Source organism: Balaenoptera borealis, assembly GCF_965194805.1.
Source record: "Balaenoptera borealis genome assembly, chromosome: 12".
Lineage (NCBI taxonomy): Eukaryota > Metazoa > Chordata > Mammalia > Artiodactyla > Balaenopteridae > Balaenoptera > Balaenoptera borealis.
Window position 1 is genome coordinate 55,739,891 of NC_138869.1, and position 21,909 is coordinate 55,761,799.

The 21,909-nt window shown below is 40.3% G+C and overlaps 1 protein-coding gene and 1 long non-coding RNA gene across 3 annotated transcripts in view; one reads left to right on the forward strand and one right to left on the reverse strand.

Annotated features, from left to right (window-relative positions):
- PDCD6IP (programmed cell death 6 interacting protein) overlaps positions 1 to 19,498 on the reverse strand; it is a 62,849-nt gene extending 43,351 nt beyond the window's left edge. For both annotated transcript variants that reach the window (XM_082348455.1, XM_082348454.1), the window contains exons 1-3: positions 19,141 to 19,498; positions 5,831 to 5,885; positions 4,271 to 4,340 (exon numbers count right to left, since the gene is read on the reverse strand). In XM_082348455.1, the coding sequence (XP_082204581.1) occupies positions 4,271 to 4,340; positions 5,831 to 5,885; positions 19,141 to 19,349 (334 nt within the window). In that variant the 5' untranslated portion in view covers positions 19,350 to 19,498. The remainder of the gene's footprint in view (positions 1 to 4,270; positions 4,341 to 5,830; positions 5,886 to 19,140) is intronic.
- Positions 1 to 21,909, forward strand: part of LOC309608556 — a 75,912-nt gene that overhangs the window by 37,382 nt on the left and 16,621 nt on the right. The gene's annotated exons all lie outside the window — the stretch shown is intronic.

Genomic DNA, 21,909 nt, shown 5'->3' on the forward strand with positions numbered 1-21,909 from the left:
AACGTGTAAAAGTTGTGAGTGAGTAGCTCAGAACAATCAACATTGGTTAATACAGCATTCTGAACAGAAGAGAGGAAAAAATGAAGAAGAAATTATCGAAGAAATGTATGAAAATTTCCCAGGGCTGAAGGGAGAAAATGAGTCTTCAAACTGAAAGGGCCAACAATAAAATGCCATACCCCAAATGAAAGCCAATTAGATCTTTTGAGGTTTCTAACCATGAAGAATAAAGAGAAAACTGTAAAAAATCTTCCCAAGAAAAAAGAAACAGGTCACCTACAAAAGAATACTCAGCAGACTTTTCATCAGTAACACTGGATAGTAAAAGGCACGGGAACAATGCCTTCAGGTTCTGAAGAAACATGATTCTAATTAATTCAACATATATTAAAGCCAGTATGGCTAAAAAAAAGGGGAAGAAGGGACTAAATGGGAAGCAATGATGTCAGGGAGGTAAGAGAGCCAACTCTGCTGTAAAGCTTAACTTTTACTCTGAGTGAGGCAAGAAGTCAACAGAGTTTTGAACAGAGACACATTCAGCCCGCCCGGTGGACAAAAGACTGTGGGGAAGCAGCAGTGGTGGAGGCCAGAGATTAGGACAGGTAGCTGCTGCAATAAGTGCGAGGGGTGATGGTGGCTCTGACCAGAACGGCACGAGCAGAGATGCTGAGAAGTGACTGGATTTTTAATATCTTTCAAAAGAAAATCTGATAGGATTTGCTGATGAATTCACTGAATGTGGGGAATGAAGTGAAACAATGTCAAGAGTGACTCCAAGGTTTTTGACCTAAGCAGAATTTCAAACCAAATTCATGTGAGGGCAAAATACAGACATTTCCACAAAGAAGAGATTCAGAAATTTGACCTTTTCTGAGAAAGTTACTTAAGAGTATATTCCAGCAAAACAGGAAGACACAATATCCAGAAAACAATGGCTCTAAACTAAAGGATAATAGTTATACAGCAGCTTTAGATAGCAAACAGTCCAGATTCAAGCAAGAAAACAGACGAGGCCAAAGGGAACAGAAGAGTCACTCAGGAAAAGGTGAGTCCAGAGAGATAAATAATAAGACCAAGAGTTTGGAAAGTCTTGAGAATATCATAAAAGCACAGAATGTGTGTGGTGGTGGAGCAATTAAAACTTCTAAAAACACACACACACGCACACAGAGCCATACAAGAAAGTCATAGTCTAAATATGAAGCAACTCATCCAGCATATATGACAGAGAGTCAGTGGACTTAAAGAAGAATGAAATATATTCCAAGCAACAGATAGAAGTAAACTTTTTATATACAAGATATATATGCCAGCCTATTATATTTCCTATAAACATTATCATCCCAGGCTGTTGTCTGTCATTTTATTTTGACAATTTCTCATGTATAAGAGATTTTGTGAAAACTTTTTCTTGTAATTAAATCTTTTTTCCTTTATGATTTCTTCTATCACATCTAAACTTAAATCAGGGTTTTTTTAAAATAAATGTTCAACTCTCCTTTCTTCAAAGAGCTCTGTTTGCTTAATATTGAACTTCATTCTTGTTTTTTTACCTGAGCTCTTCTTTTTCATTAAGCTTTTCAAAATGACAACAGCTTGATTATAAATAAAAATAGTTGTTTTAAAATTCAAACAATTGTTTAAACACACACACACACACAAAAGAAAATAAATTAAAAATCACTCAATATCCTCCCAGAGTTACCCACTAATTTTTGGTGAATATCTTGACAAATAAGTACATAATACATGTTCACATACCCAATTTTTCACAAATAGTACACTATATCATATTCAGGGTGCCTGGAATGCACAACTCCAGGAAGCAGCAATCACCCTGGTTTCTATACAAAAGGTGTTCCAAAGAGACCAGCTCTGGGGCCCCGAGTTACATGAATTCAAAGCAGCAGCTCTCACCTGTAACAGGCCTTTTATTGGATATTCAATGGACACAGATGTACATGTCAATAAATATGTATTTGCATTATCATTCTTAATATTCTAAATTACACAATATTCTAATGAATGGGCAGCCTGTGTTTTATTTAACCAAAACATTAGTGATGGACATTTAATTCCCAATATTTGCTACTAGAAGTGCCTTGATGATCTACCTCCTGCTTTACTTACGCTCTCAATTTTTTGTGTCCCAATTCCTCTAGGACCTCAGTTCATCAACTTAACCTATCTCACTTAAGTGTCTCCTGGTTCTCCTGCTACCTGCTCCTTATTCTCAGCCAAACAACTTGCTTGTCACAGCAGCACTAGAAGTCCTTTTCTTGACCTTGCCTCCCTCTCAGCGTAACGTTCCCTTTGTCCCCAGCTCTTCACTGTATATTTTCTGAAGTGAGCAACCCACACACGCTGCTTGCACTTCCTCACTTCCAGTCCACCCCTCGACGTGACGCAATCTGACTTCAGCATGCCCCTAGTGACACTTCTTTCTCTGCCAAATCCAGTGAATTCTACAACCTTCTATTTCTTGACCTCCGCCACAATGACTCTGTCAATGACATTTCGACATCAGAGTTCCCTGAAGGTATTTTCAAAGATATCAATTCCAGTGGCCCACCCTGAAATGTCCTCCTATCACATCTGGCATCCTGTATCTTTGTCTGTAAAGATATAATCTGTATTTCTAACATTTTCCCCAGGTAACTGTAATATGCAGCCAGGTTTGGGAACCACTGGACACAATCTCTGAAACTCTTCCGGCATTCAATCCCATTGTCTCTATTTTACCCTGGTTCCTCTGAGATCTGAAAGTCTTTTCTCAACCTCATTCCCAGGAACCTCTTCTTCTCGTTCCCCTGAACGTTGTATTCCCTAGCTTGGCTTTCATATTTTTCCCAATCTACAATCTAACAGAGGAGATAAATTTATTATCATTTAATGAAAATTGTTCCCAAATCTACATCTCGACCTCTTTTGAGCTTTAAATATATTATTTCTAAATGCCAAAGAGAAACTTCTATCCAGATATAACACAGAAAAGTCAAACTCAACCTGTCCATTGAAAGGAATAATTAGCCACAGGTCAAACCAAGTTACAAACCTTAAGAGTCAAACATCAACTCGTACTCTTTCTTCTGACAGCCAGCCAGCAGATCCATCAGTTTCATCTCTGAACCCTCTCTCAAACCCATCCCTTCCTTGACCCACATACACTACACCTAGTCAAATCTTTTCATCTCTCACTAGTCTAACTGGTCTGTTTCTCTCTAGTCTCTGGACTTAGGCTTTCTGGAGTTATATCTGGCTTCATTAAGTCTTTGCCATATGATCTTAGAAAGTCACTTAATCTTTCTAAACCAGTTTGTGCAACTGGTGATAACAGTGCCTTTCCTCATTGGGCTGAGAAGGAATTTAGTAAGATAATATGTGTAAAGCCCCTTCCACAGTGCCCGGGTGGAATAAGCTATAAACATACAAGAGGGAAGAGCACAAATTCACAGTACACTTGGAGCTCTTCACAATCTACTCTCCAATGTCTCCACCCTCCATAATCCCCAGTTCACCTAAGGTTTCAAGCCTTAACAATAATTATATCAATATGTACTACATATAGTAACATACTATATGACATTGTTATATAATATTATATAGTATATATTCTATGATGCATACACATTATATATATGTATTTCATATGTAATATAATACTCATATTATTGATTGTAGCTAATAGTTATTGAGCCTTGTTCTAAGGACTTTACGCTCATTTAATCCACAGAAGAACCCAATGAAATAAACAGTACTTCACAGTACTATTCCCCACTTCACAGAGGAGAAAGTTAACACACAGAAAGGTTCACGTGATGAGCTGGTAGATCAAAAAGCCTTGTGACTTTCAGTTATAATATTCTACCTGTAATGTTATTTTCTACCTGGAAAAACCAAATTCATCCTTCAAGGCCTCACTTAAACATCACTTGCATTCAAACAGGCAGAATTAACTACTTCCCCATCTATGCTCCTGTAAGTTTGTTCACAGACTAATATACTCTCTACAATATTTCAGAATGATAGCTACCTTCCCAACCTGACTGAGTACAACTATCTTATTTATTTTTAAAACTAGGACAGTGCCTGGCAAGGTGTAGGCTCTCTACAAATATTCGGAAATTTCATTAAAAGTTGAAGTTAAAAAGAAAACATAAAAGTTTTTATTATTTACAAAGAGTCGTTAGGAGAGCAATTTTAGAAACCTAAAACAATACAAAGTATTTAGAACAAATTTCCTATCATTTTTTATTTAAAAATTACATACCCAATTTTACAGATCCTCCAAAAAGTGAACCTTTATCAAAAGCATCCTTCCAGGTAAATGTCAAGCAGATCTTGATAAAAAGAGAAAAAAAAGAAAAGAAATTCATGTTACCTTCCTGGATCTCATTAAATATTGTCTCTTTCAAAGAAAAATCCACAGTGAAGAAAAGGACAAAAGCTTCAACCCATCTAAAATACTATCTTCTCTAACCAACCAATTCCTGTTCCTTTTTGTGGACCATAAAATTTTCTTTTTTGAAAGTAAGATACTGGCACTAGGATATTTCAAATGGTCATTCTGCCTCAGTAACTGAATATGTACTGTCTTCTTCAGAAAACACAATCTTACTCATCTTTACAAACACACAATGGCTTGAACAGAACAGATACTTAATAATGATCATCAAATAAGCCAAGAGAAGTAAAGGCAACAAAGTAAGCTCTACAGGTTTCCCAGAATATAAAATTTAAAACTATTCCATGATGACAAAAGTAGCAGAATGGTTACCTTTCTAGGATAAAATGAGACAATGTTTTATTTCTTGATTTGGGTGGTGGTTATACACATATATTCACTTTCTGAAGATTCAAGCTATACACATAATACTGTTCACTTTTATGTATGTATGTTATACACGAATAAAAAGTTTACTTAATTAAAAACTGCATCTCACTCTACTCTAAAATATTCCACACATGAAGGTTAAAAAGAACTTAGCCTCTTTTAAATTATGTATTGCAATCCAATACAAAATTTTTCAATTCTAGATTAGAGAAATTTTCAGTACACACAAAACTAGAGAGAATAACACAAGGAACTCCCATACACCCATCAGCAGTTTTAGCCTTTTGCCCTTCTTGGTTCATCTACCCTCACTTCCCAACCCCAACCCCAATACACACATACTTTTTCTCCTGGAGTATTTTAAAGCAAATCTTACCATATTATTTGACTTGTAAAAACTTTAGTACAAGAATGTTTAAAGTATTTTGTATAAACTATTTAAAAATTTAGAAATGCCACACAAATTAAAAACTTTCAACAAGTCTCCCAAATAAAACTGTAAGAAATCATCAGCATTTTCAATATCTAGCCTTTAAGAGAAAGTAAGATTGACATTCTTATAGTGTAACATCTAATCATAGTATTTGCAAATTCATATGCAAATATAACTTGTGCAAATAATTTTTAAAGCACATAAAATGAGATTAGTACTTCCTGAATCATACAGTTTCCTTCTTTATTCTGTAAAAACCAAAGGAAAGGGCACCACAGATTATATTAGTCAAAAGAGCCTATTGATTAAAAACTACAAGAAAAAAAATGCAGTCCAATGCACTAAATGAGCCCAGAAGTGACTGAGGAATGGCATGAATAGAATTTCCAAGATACTCTTTACAATGGGCTTAAAAGTTTCTAATTTGTATTTTAAAAGTCTCATAAAAACCTAGAGATAGTGAAGAGGCACCATTTATTTTAATAAAATACCATGGGAAGGAGGAAATGAGTGATTTACCATTATCATATAACTTTAAAAACAAATTAAAATTAATGACTTACCTGGTTTTCAGAAAATGGGAATTTGGGTTCAATGGAACAGATCTGATCATAGTATCTAAAAAACAGAGCATATTTGTTTATTTTTGTTTTTGTTTCCCTTGACTGAGGAGACATATTCAAAAAAATATTACGAAGACTCATGTCAAACAGCGTACTATGTCTTCTTGTAGAAGTTTTATGGTTTCAAGTCTTACACTTAAAAGTCTTTAATCCATTTTGAATTTATTTTTGTGCATGGTGTGAGAAAGTAGTCCAGTTTTCCCAACACCATTTATTGAAGAGGCTGTCTTTTCCTTACTGCATAGGAGATTAAGAGGTATAAATGTCCTGTTGCAAAATAAATGAGTTACGAATATGGAATGTACAATGTGGGGAATATGGTCAATAATTATGTAATATCTTTGTATGGTGATAGATGGCATCTAGACTTGTGGTGATTATTTTGAAATGTACCAAAATATCAAATCACTATGTTGTGTGACAGAAACTAACATAGTGTTGTAGGTCAATTATATTCCAAAAACAAACAAACAAACAAAACATAGAAACAGAGATCAGATGTGTGGTTACCAGAGGTGGGGGGCTGAGGGGACTGGGAACTGGATGAAAGCAGTCAAAAGGTACAAACTTCCAGTTACAAGATAAGTAAGTACTAGGGATTGTCAAGTACAACATGATAAATATAATGAACACTGCTGTGCATTCTATATGAAAGTTAAGACAGTAAATCCTAAGAGTTCTCATCACAAGGAAAAGAAATTTTTTTTCTATTTCTTTAATATTGTATCCATATGAGATGATGAATACTCACTAACTAAACTTATTGTGGTCATCATTTCATGATGCATATAAGTCAAATCATTATGCTGTACACAAACTTATACAGTGCTATGTGCCAATTATATCTCAATAAAACAGAAAGAAAAAAAAGAACCATAAAAAATAATTAATTAATTAATTAAATATAAAAACCGGTCAAAATTTAAAATTACCAAAGCTAAATATTACACACATTTATGTAAATACAACTGGAGTATACTAAAATTATGCGTGCTAACTTTGAATGGCCCACAAATCAGATTTCAATCAGCCATTTTAAAGTTAATTAACGTAGTCTTTTTTTTTTTTTTTAATTTATTTATTTGGTTGCACCGGGTCTTAGTTGCGGCATGCATGTGGGATCTAGTTCCCTGACCAGGGATCGAACCCAGGCCCCCTGCATTGGGAGCGCAGCACCTTATCCACTGCGCCACCAGGGAAGTTCCACGCAGTCTTTTAATGTGTAAACCTGTATCTAAAATGCATGCAATGAAAAAACTGTCAACAAAAAACTCTTACCACCAAAGAAAAATACTTATCAACTATTATTGGCTAAAAGCAAACTAATACCTGCCTACGTAACCAATGTATATCTTAAAATACTATTTCTGGGGCTTCCCTGGTGGCGCAGTGGTTGAGAGTCTGCCGGCTAATGCAGGGGACACGGGTTCGGGCCCTGGTCTGGGAAGATCCCACATGCCGCGGAGCAACTAGGCCCGTGAGCCACAACTACTGAGCCTGCGCGTCTGGAGCCTGTGCTCTGCAACAAGAGAGGCCGTGACAGTGAGAGGCCCGCGCGCCGCGATGAAGAGCGGCCCCCGCTTGCCGCAACTAGAGAAAGCCCTCGCGCAGAAACGAAGACCCAACACAGCCAGAAATAAATAAATTAACTAATTAATTAAAAAAAGAAAACCGCAAATGAGTTTAAAAAAAAATTACTATTTCTTATTAAGATAACTTTATATCCATTGGGCAGATTAACACCTCTGGTAAACTACTAATTAAAAACAGGTTTACCAACTTTCCCATATGATTTGGGTATGTCCTCTCCTGTCCATCACCACTGCTACACAGTCAACACTTCCACTCTCCCTTGAAAGTAAACTAATCCAAAAGTTCCCTAGCCAATCGCCCTGTCTCCTCTTCTCCTCTCTCATTCTCTTCAATGTGTTCTCCACACAGCAGCCAGAATGATTATCAAACATGAGGCAGTCTTCCCCTATCAGGCTGACCTCTGAGCTAGCCAGTGGGTTGGGGGGGTGTCCAAGGCCAAGCTTTCTAACTGGCCTGTAATCTTTCTTCCTTCCCTTATCACCTCCCTGCTCCCGCACCCCCATCACCACGGTTCTTTGCAATTGTTATTTCTGAGGCCAAGTTTTCCAGAGGGGTGGGAGCAACATGTCAGAGATCAAGTTTGGGTCTGCCATGGCCACAGTTTTGGTTACACAGAGGAAGAATTGATCAATTAGGCAAATACAATGAAGATAATGGGAGTCAGGCTTCTTACTACCAGAGAAAGGAGTTACAAACACGGGAAGGTGGACAGCTAGAAGAAACGCTGGCTTTGGATTGGAACTGGAGGTAACAATGTGAACTCATTTTTTAATACAATGTAATACAGATACAAAAAGAGGTATAAATGTGTGTGTGTGTATTTCCTAAGTGTATATGCTGAGAGGTCCTAGAAGCAACAATACCTAAGTAGCAATAAGCACACCTAGAGGCCAGATAAATAATACTATGCATTAAACAGAGCCAGTCCTTAGAGAAACTGCTGGCTCCATGGCTGCAACTGAGAAAATTCAAGCGCCAAGCCTAAAACAACTAGCTATGCTAGGAAGTTAAGGACTCAAAAAATGATGAGGATATGTCAGAAGAACACAGGAACTAGCTTTAAGCAGTTCCTACTAGCCAAGTCCAGAATAATTCAAATAAGTAACAAATCATAACCCATTGAGGAAAATAAGAACACCATTCTAAAGTAAACAAAACAAACAGGTGAATAGGGAAAGCTCTACCCTACTGTACAATGCCAACTAATAAATCTAGAAGAAACGATGAAGTGAGAAAAGTCACCATTTGGCATCTTTCATAATATAATACCTGATTCAGATAAAATCATTAATGGAAGCTAAAACACGAAAGTTTGATGGAAACAGGATATTACAAAGTCTCAAAGTACCTCCCCACAAAATACTAATTAGTATAACTTATTAATTGTAAGGCCAAAAAATCTGGCAGACAGCATCTTAACAAAGTGATAAAAGTTAAACGTTATCAGCGATGGGACAAATCAACCTCGTGTTTTTCCTAATACGCACTAAAAAGACCACAGAATCACTGGGGTGGTACTAGAGCCCCAAAATGCATAAAACACAAGAAAACATGACGCAAGCCCTTATTAAGGGACATTCTACAAAGTAAGTAGCCTGTACTCTTCAAAAATGCCAACATCGTGAACGACAAGGAAAAACTGAGGAACTATTCCAGATTGAAGGAGACTAAAAAGGCAATTAAATGCAATGCAAGATCTGGGATTAGATCCTGGACCTGTAAACAACATTACTGGGAAAATCAGCAAAATCTGAATGAGTTTTGTAGATTAAATGGTAATATTCAATCAATGTTAATTTCCTTATTTTGAAAGCTGTACTCTGGTTATGTACGAGAGTATTCTTGGATTCCCATTATACTTATAATTACATCCAAAACTTTTGACATAATTCATCATTCAACTCTCCAGCCTCAACTCAGAATATTCACTACACATTCTATGCACTAAAATTCTATGCTCTCTCCTGGCTAAGGGCCTTCACCCATTTTTTTCCCCCATAACTGGAAATTTTCCCATCACAATTTCCCATTTTTCTTGTCCTCATTCATTCACTCATTCAACAAACATAAACTACAGGTTTACTATGCACCAAACACAGTTCTAGGACATAGGAATTCAGCAGAACATAAGCATTTAAAAATTTGCACCCTTGTAAAGCTTACTTTTTGAGGGGCAGACAAAACAAGATAAAGTAAAAATGTAGTAAAGTAGATAGTGCTAAGTGCAATGGCACTTAAAGAAGTGAGAGAGGTAAGGTTATGTGTATGGGGTGAGGTGAGAAGGCTGTAGTTTTTTCAGATAACATGGTCATTTGACTACATAAAAGTAAAAAATAAAAAATTTTAAAACATCATGGGGGCTTCCCTGGTGGCGCAGTGGTTAAGAATCCACCTGCCAATGCAGGGGACACGGGTTCAAGCCTTGGTCCGGGAAGATCCCACATGCCGCGGAGCCTAAGCCCATGTGTCACAACTACTGAGCCTGCACTCTAGAGCCCACGAGCCACAACTACTGAGCCCATGTGCCACAACTACTGAAGCCCGTGCGCCTAGAGCCCATGCTCCGCAACAAGACAAGCCACCACAATGAGAAGCCCGCGCACCGCAACGAAGAGTAGCCCCCGCTCACCACAACTGGAGAAAGCCCATGCACAGCAACGAAGACCCAAGGCAGCCAAAAGTAAATAAATAAAATAATTTTTTTTAAACAATCATGAATAATAGAGAGGGCATGAAGGAAGTGATGGGATGTGAGGGAAAAGCATTACCAGTCAAGGGAAGAGCAAGTGCCAAAAAGCTGAGACCAGAGTATGCCTGAAAAGATCTCTGCCATGATAAGGAGGCATATGGCCAGAGAGCGAGCACTGGAGAAAATAGTGGGAGATTAAATCAAGGAAGTAATGATGCCTTGAGTACAACTTGTAAGACTTTTGGCTTCTACTACAGAATAAGAGGAGGAACCATCCAGAGGGTTTGGACAAGAGTAACACGAGCTAATCCATTTTCACAGAGTCACCCTGGCTGCTATGTAGAAAACTGACTCGCAGGTGTGCCAGGGCAGAAGTAGAGACAAGTCAGGAAGCTACTGCAGTAATCCAGTAAACAGATGATCCACGGTGGTGGCAGAAATGATAGAGCCACTCAATCTCACTCCTTTTCTAAATTAGTTCCCCTCTCCATTTATAATCTTAGGCCCCTGAATTTTTCCTTCACAGAACTTACCACAGTTGGTAATATATTTATTTGCGGGACTTTGTTTAATGTCTTTTCTCTCAAAGGATTGTAACAGAAACTGGGTCTATTTGCTCAGTTTCATTGCTAGCTCCAAACAAATGAATCAGTAAAATACAAAGTTTTTAAAAAGCAACTTTTTATAATCTCTGAAAAGTAACACCTGAGATTCTCTGTTTGGGGAATAAACAGGAGCTACCAAAAAACGTGACCATAAGGAGAGACTAGCAAGTACCAAGACCCTGAGGCAACAATGTGCAAGGAGGCCGACAGGGCTATAGAGCAGGGACTGGCACACTTTTTCTGAAGAGGGCTATTCTAGGCTTTGCCAAAAAAAAGGCAAAATTAAGGATAAAATGTAGGTACTTGTTATAACAAGAGAAAAAACTCCTGCCCTGCCCTGTGCGCTTTTTACCTGGGTTGGGCCATCTCAGATGGTGGGTACACTAAGTACACAGTTACCTAATTGCCATTAGCTGGAGACGTTCTCCGAGGGAAGAGGATCCAGTCTGGTGGCAAGAAGCCCAGGGGAGGGAGGTGAGTAGTGGCTAATACAGTCCGTTTCACTCTCTGCCCCAGTGACACTCAAATATCGGCACGCCCTTCTCTCCTGCCAGAGAGTCCAGCCATCTCAACTTGGGCGGTTGGTACAGCTGGCAGGAGAGAGGGCAATTTGCTGCGTCACCAAGTCCCGGTGTGAGATTACACCATTCACTGCCAAGCCACTGCCAAGCAGAAAACCCAGCGTGTAGGGCACTTGAGCAAGCCCTGGCAGCAGTGAGGCATGGCTATTGGCCAGAGAGACAAACACTTGGAATAAAGGGGAGGATGGGGCAGAGGGGAGCACCCCAGCTAGCTCTCCAAGGCTCACAACGCTAGAGTGGTGCCCTGGACCATATGAAAACAGGCAGCTGGGCAGGCCTTAGTTTGCTGACCTCTGCTCTACAGACAGCAAGGAAGGAAGTAGGAGGAGATGAAGCTACTTGCTCTGCAAGTGAATCAGGCAAAAAAGAAACGCTAAATAGAATGTACTAAAATTTTATACCTACCCTATTTATTCCAAAGCTTTTGGGGTCAACTCTCAAAACTTATGTGGGGTAGCAGTGCATGTATATCCTACATTTAAATGACTAGAAGATACGCAATGGAATCTTCAAAGTAAAATAGCTGTCTTAAGACAGGTTATATAATATGAAATATAAGTATGAAAAAATGAAATATAAGTACTGTACAACAATCATTGGAAATCAATAATATCTGACTTCATAATATGGAGTAAACTCCAACAAAGAGACCAACTAATGCTTTTCAAAAGAAAATAGCCATTGCTAACTGCAGGTACCACAGGGAAAATGCTGTTCCTACAGTACCAAGTACAGTAAGCTATTCTTTCAATATAATTCCACCACATACGACCCCTCATAGTTCAGCCTAATTCTCAGCTATCAAAGCTCTCTAGAGAGGGAACAAGAGCAGAACAAGAGAATCTACCACACCCCTCTCTTTATCATTTAAATATGCTTTACTCAATCAGCAGATTCTATCCCAGCGTATACCTCTAACAAATTAGACCTAGGGGCTTCCCTGGTGGCGCAGTGGTTGAGAGTCTGCCTGCCAATGCAGGGTACACGGGTTCGAGCCCTGGTCTGGGAGGATCCCACATGCTGCGGAGCGGCTAGGCCCATGAGCCACAATTACTGAGCCTGCGCGTCTGGAGCCTATGCTCTGCAACAAGAGAGGCCGCGATGGTGAGAGGCCCGCGCACCGCGATGAAGAGTGGCCCCCACTTGCCGCAACTGGAGAAAGCCCTTGCACAGAAATGAAGACCCAACACAGCCATAAATCAATCAATAAATAAATAAAAATTAAAAAAAAAAAGAATTACTGAGGTAGCCCAAATGATTTCATTAAAAAAAAAAAAAAATTAGACCTAGGCTGCAAGTTTTCCACAAGTGGGGAGAGGGAAAGCCAGTATGCTACACCAGAGTACTGGTGTAGCAAAAAAAAAAAAAGAAGAATCTGTACCGTTAAAGATTTTATTTTAAAAATAAGTAAAAAAAAAAAAAAAATTAATTAACTATAAAATCCTAAACATAAAAAGGTAAGTCAGACAACCCTGAGTTTGAATCCCAACTCCACTAACTCTTAGCTGTGTGACTGCATGCAAGTTACTCAACCTCTCTAAACCCTTCCTAAAGTGAGGGCAAAACCTCATTTAATTTAAGCATGAAGGACAAATAATACAATATATACTCAAAGCTTAAAATACTGCCTGGACACACTGCACATGTTGGAAAAATGGTAGCTACAGATTCTTATTTTACAACTATTCATAAGTATTTTACATGTTCTCCAGTATTTCATAAAACTCAACCACTTTAGAGCACATATCTAAGAACTCAACGTTTAAAATCTCACGGGGAAATAAAAAGGAAATGAATATATTTCTTTTAATATACCAATGATAGGTACAGGACAAATTCCCATTAGAAATTCTAGTTTTAAAGTTTTTTTTAGGGGGAAGGTGTGAAGACGGAGAACAACCAATCCACGTTAGGCAAAGTGATACTGCAACGCAAATTCACGTAACCCATCCAGCTCCAGCCAGTACTGAGGGCTGGGCAACTCCCAGCCCACCAACCAGAGACAGAAACAAGAGAGCTGGGCCAGATACTGATCACAGTCAACAGATGCCTCCTGAACCTTATTTTCACACTTCTTTCTTTGCCCAATGTACCTCATGAAGAATCACTAATGAAGCACTACTGCAGCAGATTATGGCAGAAAGTAAATAATCAGGGAGTCAAGAGGTCAAGATCTTAGTCTAACTCTACCACAAAGCTAGCTGCGTGGCTTAAACCTCCTGTGTGCAGAAGATTCTGAGAGAAGATTCTCTCTAGGGTTACAAAGAATGAAGAAAGTCCTGACAAGCTATTTTATTTATTAAACATATTAGAAAAGTCAGAACACAGAAAAGCAGAGATTTTAAAATTTCCTTTAAATTTTCAAGTTCATTCATTTACGCAGAATAAAATTACTGAGCCAGTTTAAGGTCTAGCTACTACAGATACTCCTTGAGACCAAGGGTCAGGTATTATATATCTTTATATTCCCCACACTATTTTATTAACAAATTGTAGCAACGTCATTAGGGCTAATATTATCTCAATATCTTAAGCAACAATCAGAATGTAAGCAACAGCTTGAGAAGTAAAACGGAGCAGCAATATTTTCTTTCTTGATCTGTAAAACACTAGTGCTGGGATAAAATTTCAGAAATTATGAAACTAATTCCATCAACTTTATTTTACAAATGAAAAAGATACTACCATAATGCAGCAAACTAAATATTAACCCACAAAAAAGTGACACACAAATCTATTTAGAAATTTTACAAAATCTATATAAAGGACTCTTGAGTTAAAGAAAACTAAAATTACAAACTATTAAAAAATGTCAACAAGAATACTATATACCGGGGACTTCCCTGGTGGCACAGTGGTTAAGAATCCACCTGCCAATGCAGGGTACACAGGTTCGAGCCCTGCTCCGGGAAGACCCCACATGCCACGGAGCAACTAAGCCCATGCACTACAACTACTGAGCCTATGCTCTAGAGCCCACAAGTCACAACTACTGAAGCCTGTGTGCCACAACTACTGAGCCCGTGCGTCTAGAGCCCATGCTCTGCAACAAGAGAAGCCACCGCAATGAGAAGCCCATGCACTGCAACGAAGAGTAGCCCCGCTTGCCGCAACTAGAGAAAGCCCGAGCACAGCAACAAAGACCCAACGCAGTGAAAAATAAAATAAATGAATTTATTAAAAAAAACAAAGACACATGCACCCCAATGTTCATTGCAGCATTATTTACAATAGCCAGGACATGGAAGAAACCTAAATATCCATCAACAGAGGAATGGATAAAGAAGATGTGGTATAATATACACACACACACACACACACACACACACACACACACACACACACACACACTGGAATACTACTCAGCCATAAAAAGGAACGAAATTGGGTCATCTGTAGAGACGTGGATGGACCTAGAGATAGTCATACAGAGTGAAGTAAGTCAGAAAGAGCAAACCAAATATTGTATATTAACGCATATATGTGCAATCTAAAAAAATGGTATAGATGATCTTATTTGCAAAGCAGAAATAGAGACACAGACATAGAGAACAAACATATGGATACGGGGAGGGGGATGAATTGGGAGACGGGGACTGACATATATACACTATTGATACTATGTATAAAATAGATAACTAATGAGAACCTACTGTATAGCACAGGGAACTACTCAATGCTCTGTGGTGACCTAAATGGGAAGGAAATCCAAAAAAGAGGGGATATATGTATACGTATAGCTGATTCGCTTTGCCGTACAGTAGAAACTAACACAACGCTGTAAAGCGACTATATTCTGATAAAAATTTTTTTAAAAAAATTTCTTTACCTATCCTACCCTTCTATTAGATGTGGACATATATAATGGCCAATAATGTATGAGCAGGGTATTCCGGGGCAGTTTCCAGGAAACATCCTGGAGGCTGAGCCCTCTGCCTCCTTTCTCCCCGCCTCCATCCTCCTAAAACTTGGGTATGACTGCTATCTGGACCTTGAGAGCAAGGACTCTAGGTTTTACAGAGCAGATCACTGGAGGAGCCAGAGCCTGAGCCTGATGAACTTCACAGAACCACTACACCAGCCCTAGGCTACCAGAACTACCCATCCACCAACTTTTCACACGGAGTAAAACCATAATTTTTTTTTAAATTTATTTTTTGGCTGCGTTGGGTCTTCACTGCTGCACGCAGGCTTTCTCTAGTTGCAACAAGTGGGGGCTACTCTTCGTTGTGGTGCTCAGGCTTCTCACTGCAGTGGTTTCTCTTATTGCGGAGCACTGGGCTCTAGGCATACAGGCTTCAGTAGTTGCAGCACGTGGGCTCAGTAATTGAGGCACGTGGGCCCTAGAGCACATGGGGTTCACCAGTTGCGGTGTGCGGGCTCAGTAGTTGTGGCGCATGGGCTTAGTTGCTCCACAGCATGTGGGATCTTCCCAGACCGGGGATCGAACCCATGTCCCCTGCACTGGCAGGCGGATTCTTAACCACTGAGCCACGAGGGAAGCCCTAAAATCATAATTTAACTCACTGATAATTTGAGATCTACCACACACAGATGACTTCACCCCCAACACAGCAACATAAATAATATAACACTAAAACAGATAATATAAAAAACTGCATACATGACTGTTGAGATCCTCAACTTCCATTCCCCCTGACCAAATTTCAGAAAGCTGACAACCAGGCTTTTTCATGGAAGGAGACTGGAAACTTTCTCTCTAAAGAAACTAATCACAACAAAAGACATGGAAGCTGGTATCTGGAGCTTCCCCCTCCCCCCCAAAAAACCCAGCAGGGTTCCCATCTGATCACCTAGTGTAAAATTCACTATTTACCAAGGCTCTCCTAATCAATTTGTAGTTAAAGTCACTTTACAAAGGATGACATTCACTCTTAATATTATAACTCATAAATGTATATTTTAGGAAATTTTAATAGGTCATCTAGAAGTTAGTAACAATAAAAAGGCAAGTCACTGTACCTATATGTAGAGCTGTGTATCAGTACTTACCAAGCTAGCTTCTATTCTTTACGAATTAGATTAAACCCTCTTTTTTTAAAATTTTATTTAAAAGTTCATTAAGTTTAAAATACGTAAATTGATGTTCAGTTTACATAATTATCACAATATATTAAAAGTAAGATAATCTGCTTGATTGGATGAACACCCCACAATTGTTTGACTTTTACATCATGTATACCAAAGGTACTTTTGTACACACCTCCATTTAATAGACTATACTAATATCTATTAGTTTACCCTAACTCTCCTAGAACAGCAAGAAGTGAAAAAAGCGTAGTTGTTGAACGAATGTGCTAATATGAGGATAATACATATGACTAAAGAAACACAGTTTCAAAGAGACTATCTCCTCAACAGCCCTAGAACCTAGGAACAGTTCTCACATTTACACCTTGGAAAAGACTAAAGGAATGAACAAATGAAGTTTTAAACTTCACAGAACCACTACTCACTATTCTCTCATCTTCTAGTCTCTGAAGACTACACACTCCTTAAGGGCTGAGACCAAACCTAATGTATTCATGTGTACACTATACCACAACCCATGCTTCTTCAATACTACTAATGAAAAATCATCACTGAATGCTACTCATGTCTACATAAGAATTGTATTGGAGATTATTTTTAAGTATGTTAACTCTAAAGAATGGCTAAGTATTCATAGGTTAAAATTTTTTTTCATATTTGTTTCTTTTTTTAAAAATTTTATTTATTTTTGGCTGCGTTGGGTCTTTGTTGCTGCACGTGGGCTTTCTCTAGTTGCGGCGAGTGGGGGCTACTCTTTGCTCCAGTGTGCGGGCTTCTTATTGCAGTGGTTTCTCTTGCTGCGGAGGATGGGCTCTAGGCACATGTGCTTCAGTAGTTGTGGCACGCAGGCTCAGTAGTTGTGGCTCATGGGCTCTAGAGCACAGGCTCTGTAGTTGTGGCGCACGGGCTTAGTTGCTCCGTGGCATGTGGGATCTTCCCGGACCAGGGCTCGAACCCGTGTCCCCTGCATTGGCAGGCGGATTCTTAACCACTGCACCACTAGGGAAGCCCTTACTTTTTAAAAAGCTTGTACTAAGTATCAAGCTAGTGATCTTTGCAACTCAACAATCCTATCTTCAAAACTGACACCAAGGGGCCATCATCTCTCTAAGCGATCTATTCAGTATCCTCCTTCTGGAGAACCAGCTCTTCCCCAGTCCATACTAATATTACTTTAATCCATGCTGGGCTTCCCTGGGGGCGCAGTGGTTGAGAATCTGCCTGCCAATGCAGGGGACATGGGTTCGAGCCCTGGTCTGGGAAGATCCCACATGCTGCGGAGCAACTAGGCCCATGAGCCACAATTACTGAGCCTGCGCGTCTGGAGCCTGTGCTCTGCAACAAGAGAGGCTGCGATAATGAGAGGCCCATGCACCGCGATGAAGAGTGGCCCCCACTTGCCACAACTAGAGAAAGCCCTCGCACAGAAAACGAAGACCCAACACAGCCATAAATAAATAAATTAATTTTTAAAGAAAAGTTTGAATCCATGATGCATGGAGAAATTAAACCAGCAAAGTGACTCAGACACGGGCAATTAAATTAGGCCATTTCCCACCATCATACATGGGCACAAGCCAACCCAATCAGAGGCCTCCATGGACTTTCACCAGGGTGTAGGAGAAAAGCACTCTTACCTAAGATCCTGAGTGTTAAGACCACTGTAATTACAGGAGTGCCAAGATCCTGAGTGTTAAGACCACTGTAATTACAGGAGAGCCAGTGGCCATCTCTCCCAATAGAGAAACAAAGCTCTCCTAAGAGGTAATCATCATGGAGTCAGGATGATCTCCTGGAATGCCTAAAGATAAGGAAGCAATATTCCTTGACTTTTCAGTTACTAAGCTAGTTTAACCTGAGCTGCTCCTACTTGCATCCTAATACAGCTGTGTTTTTTCTGTGAAACAAGGAGAATATGTTACACATAGGAAATCAGATCATTAACAAGATGGGCGAAAGAAATTTTTTTAACTACAAAGTGCTATAAAAATGTTCTGCCATCCTAACTAGAAAGAACTACAAAAGGAACTCTCCTTAAATACAGCCTGATCTCAATAAACATTTGCTAAGATAACAAATTTACTCCAATATCTGCATACCTGTTTGTGAACAAACTGATTAAAAGCAACCTGTCTTGAACGTTAATGTCACTCAAGTTTAATTTCAAACAATGGCAGCTCCTAACCTATGGAGTTCTCCATTTGTCGTTCGGTTACGATGAACCTAGAAAGATGGCTCATTCCGAAGTGGACAGTGTAGTAAGTAATAAACATGGGTTCCGTGTTCCAATTCTGCCACTTCCCTCAAGCAACTACGATTACGAAATCCAAACCTGGCCAAGAAAGTTTTGCAGTGATGCAAAAACGGGGGAAAGGAGGAGTCTAAGAGACCCCCTCCCCCCACCAAAAAGTGAAGAAAACCAGTTCTGGGTAAATGTGGCACGAGAGAGCAGTACGTGGCAGACCGTCCCTCCCAGGTGGCCGACCGACCGAGCCTCGGTGGACCAAGGGCTAGGGCGGGCAGCTAGGGGAAGCGGGTCGGGTCCCCGGGGCCTTCAAGGCCGCTCCTGCTCAGCAGGAAGGAATGCAGACCACACCTACGCTCCCGGCCAAGCAGGGGCAGGGCGGCCGGCCCGGGCCGTGGGTGTGAAGTAGGGAGGCAGGAAGAGCGGAGGAAGCAAGGGGAGCTGCAGGCCGCCGACGGCCTCCCCCCGCCCGGCCCCAGGCCCACCTCAGCAGCGTCTCGAGCGCGCCCTCGTGCTTGTCCAAAGGGCGGCCGAGCGCGGCGCGGCGCAGCTTGCTGAGCTCCTCCGCCGCGCGGCAGTACTGGGCCTGCTCCTCCCCGCCGCTCGGGTACGTCTGCTGGATGAACTTCACCAGCGGCTTGGCCAGGTCCACCTCCGAGGTCTTCTTCAGCTGCACTGAGACGAACGTCGCCATGGCGAGCGCCTCGGCCGCCCTTCGGGCCAAAGGGACCGCGGGACGGCGACGAAGGCCGAGGCGCGCGGGGTACCGGACAAGCGGACTGACTGGCTGACAGAGGTCCGCTCAGCCTGCGTTTCAGATCCGGCCACTTCCGGGAGCTCTCGCGCAGGCGCAGTCGGCGCGCCGCCTGCGGTCACGTGAGGGAGTCCGGGCGCCGGCGCTGGTCACCTGGGCCCCCACTCTGCCTGCGCCCAGACTTACGGCGCCGGCTTTCTCCACAGGCGGAATTTTCTCATTCCTCCGTACTTCCTCGGCAGGTGGGCAGAGTGCTTTCACGTAAAGATAACTCTTCCTCCGCTCTAACAATTTCCCGGGGAAGGACTCCTGTTACTGCCACGTGCGCGAGTTTGCAGCCACCTGTCCAAGACCTGGCAGCCTCAGGGTTATTGTGACCTATGGTAATTCATTCAGCGGGCTGCTGTGTATGAATACTGTGTGCACAGTGAGCCGAGTAGGCAAGGTCCTGGCTATTGTGCAGCTTAATGTCAGGTAAGGACACAGATATTAAGGTGGACCAAAAAAGTATCTTGGTACAAAAAGGGTGCTTGGCATGTAGGGTATGAGGGTCCCTCGAAAGAACCTAGTTTAAACAATAATAATTATTAAATAATTAGAGAAGGCTTTTCTGAGGAGGTGAACTTTAAGAGACCTGCAGTTTGAGAAGATGCTTGACATTAGGAGAAGGGAAGAGTGGCCAGGAGAGTAGTGGCTGGGGAGAGCCTCCCAGACCAAGGAGCAACAGCCCTAGGAGGCAAGCACTTCCCATGTTCAGGGAGTGGAAGCAAACAGTGTGGCAAAAACTTAAAAAACAAGTAGAGAATGGGATGAAATAAAGTTGGAAGAGTAAACAGGCATCAAATCGTTCAGAACCTTGTAAGCCAAGTTAAAGAATTTGTATTGTAGAATAAATGGAAAGGAAGCTATAAGTGGCATTTAAGCAACGGTGACATGATACAATTTATCGATACATTTCTAAAAGGCCACCCTGTGCATCAATCTGATGGGATGTCATATGAAGTATACAATATCATCATCTATGATCTATTCCAGGCAAAAATGTTTAACTTGAATCTGTCAATTCTTTGCATCTAACACACAATTTATAAAGAAATACAGGGGATAGAAGAGCAAACTCAATGATACCATGAAAAGTAACCAAACGAATCCAGAAGGTGGAACATTAGGCAGAATAACTGATCCCATCTCTTTAAAAAATTATAGTTATGAAAAAAGCCACTGCTGTGTAAAAGAAATTTGAGGGACATAGAATCTGGATTGAATCCTGATTTGAACAGACCAGCTATGAAATGCGTTTTCAGGGCAATTGAAGAAATTTGAACATAGATGGACTGAATATGAGATGAAAATGTATTGCCATGGAAAAGTGGAGATCATTAACTGAAAAGAGCAAGTCACAAAACAGTATGTATGTTACAATATCTCATTTTGATATCTCATTTTGATTATAAAATGCACATATGTGTATTTATGTACTGTGAAAAAAGATCTAGAAGGATTATACCCTAAGGAATGAGCAGTTGTAATCTTTGGAAGTGGAAATGTATTATTTTCTTTATTTGTTGCCTATCTTTTTTGTGTAATTTTTTACAGAATATATTACTACTTTGTTACAAAAGTTTATTTGGCCACAGTTTTTTAAATTTTTAAGTTTATTTTAGTTAAAATGTTCCAGGTTAAAATAAATAAACTAGCCACTCTGGGTGCTATGTAGAGAATGTATTAAGAGGAAGGCAGGGTAGAAGCACGGAGCCAAATCATGAAACCATTTCAGAAATCCAGGCAAGCGATCATGAAAGCTAGCATTAGCAGTAGTAAGCCAGACTCCCAGATTTGGGGCCTGAACATCTGAGCCATCAGTGGAATCATTTACTGACGTATTAAAAAAAAAAAAAAAAACTGATGGATAATCCACTGATGGGCCCAGAGGATGGGAAGTGTTTATACCAAGCATTCAAGTGGAGTCATTAAATTGACAATTGGGTATATGAGATTAGAGCTCCAAGAAGAGATCTTGTTTGGGAGTCAACAGTCAGCATACAAATTAATTTTAAGCCTCTGGGCCTAGAAAGGAACACAAAGAAATAGAAATAGATCAGAAGCTGCCAGGAAATATAATATCGGATGATGTGTTTTTTTAAGACAGAAGATAGTATTTTGTAGGTTGGCTGACAGGACTGATCCACTGGGGAGAGAATGAAGATTCAGAAGAGCTGAGGGTAACCAAAGGAGCCAAGTGCACGAAAAGAGGACAGGAAAGGGTAACCAGAGTAGGGAGGGTACAAGAGAAGGGATTAACTGTCAGAAAGATGAGGGATGTGTCATTTGTTGAGGCAGATGGAGGGAAAAAGGAAATGAACATAGATGTGGTTAAGTGTGGCATTGATCAAGGAAAGATTAAGGTGATCTTATCTGATGAAATATGATCTGTCTCTACATGTCTCTCCAACTTTATATTTTGCCACGTGTTCCTCATGTATTACTGCCCAGTCATGTT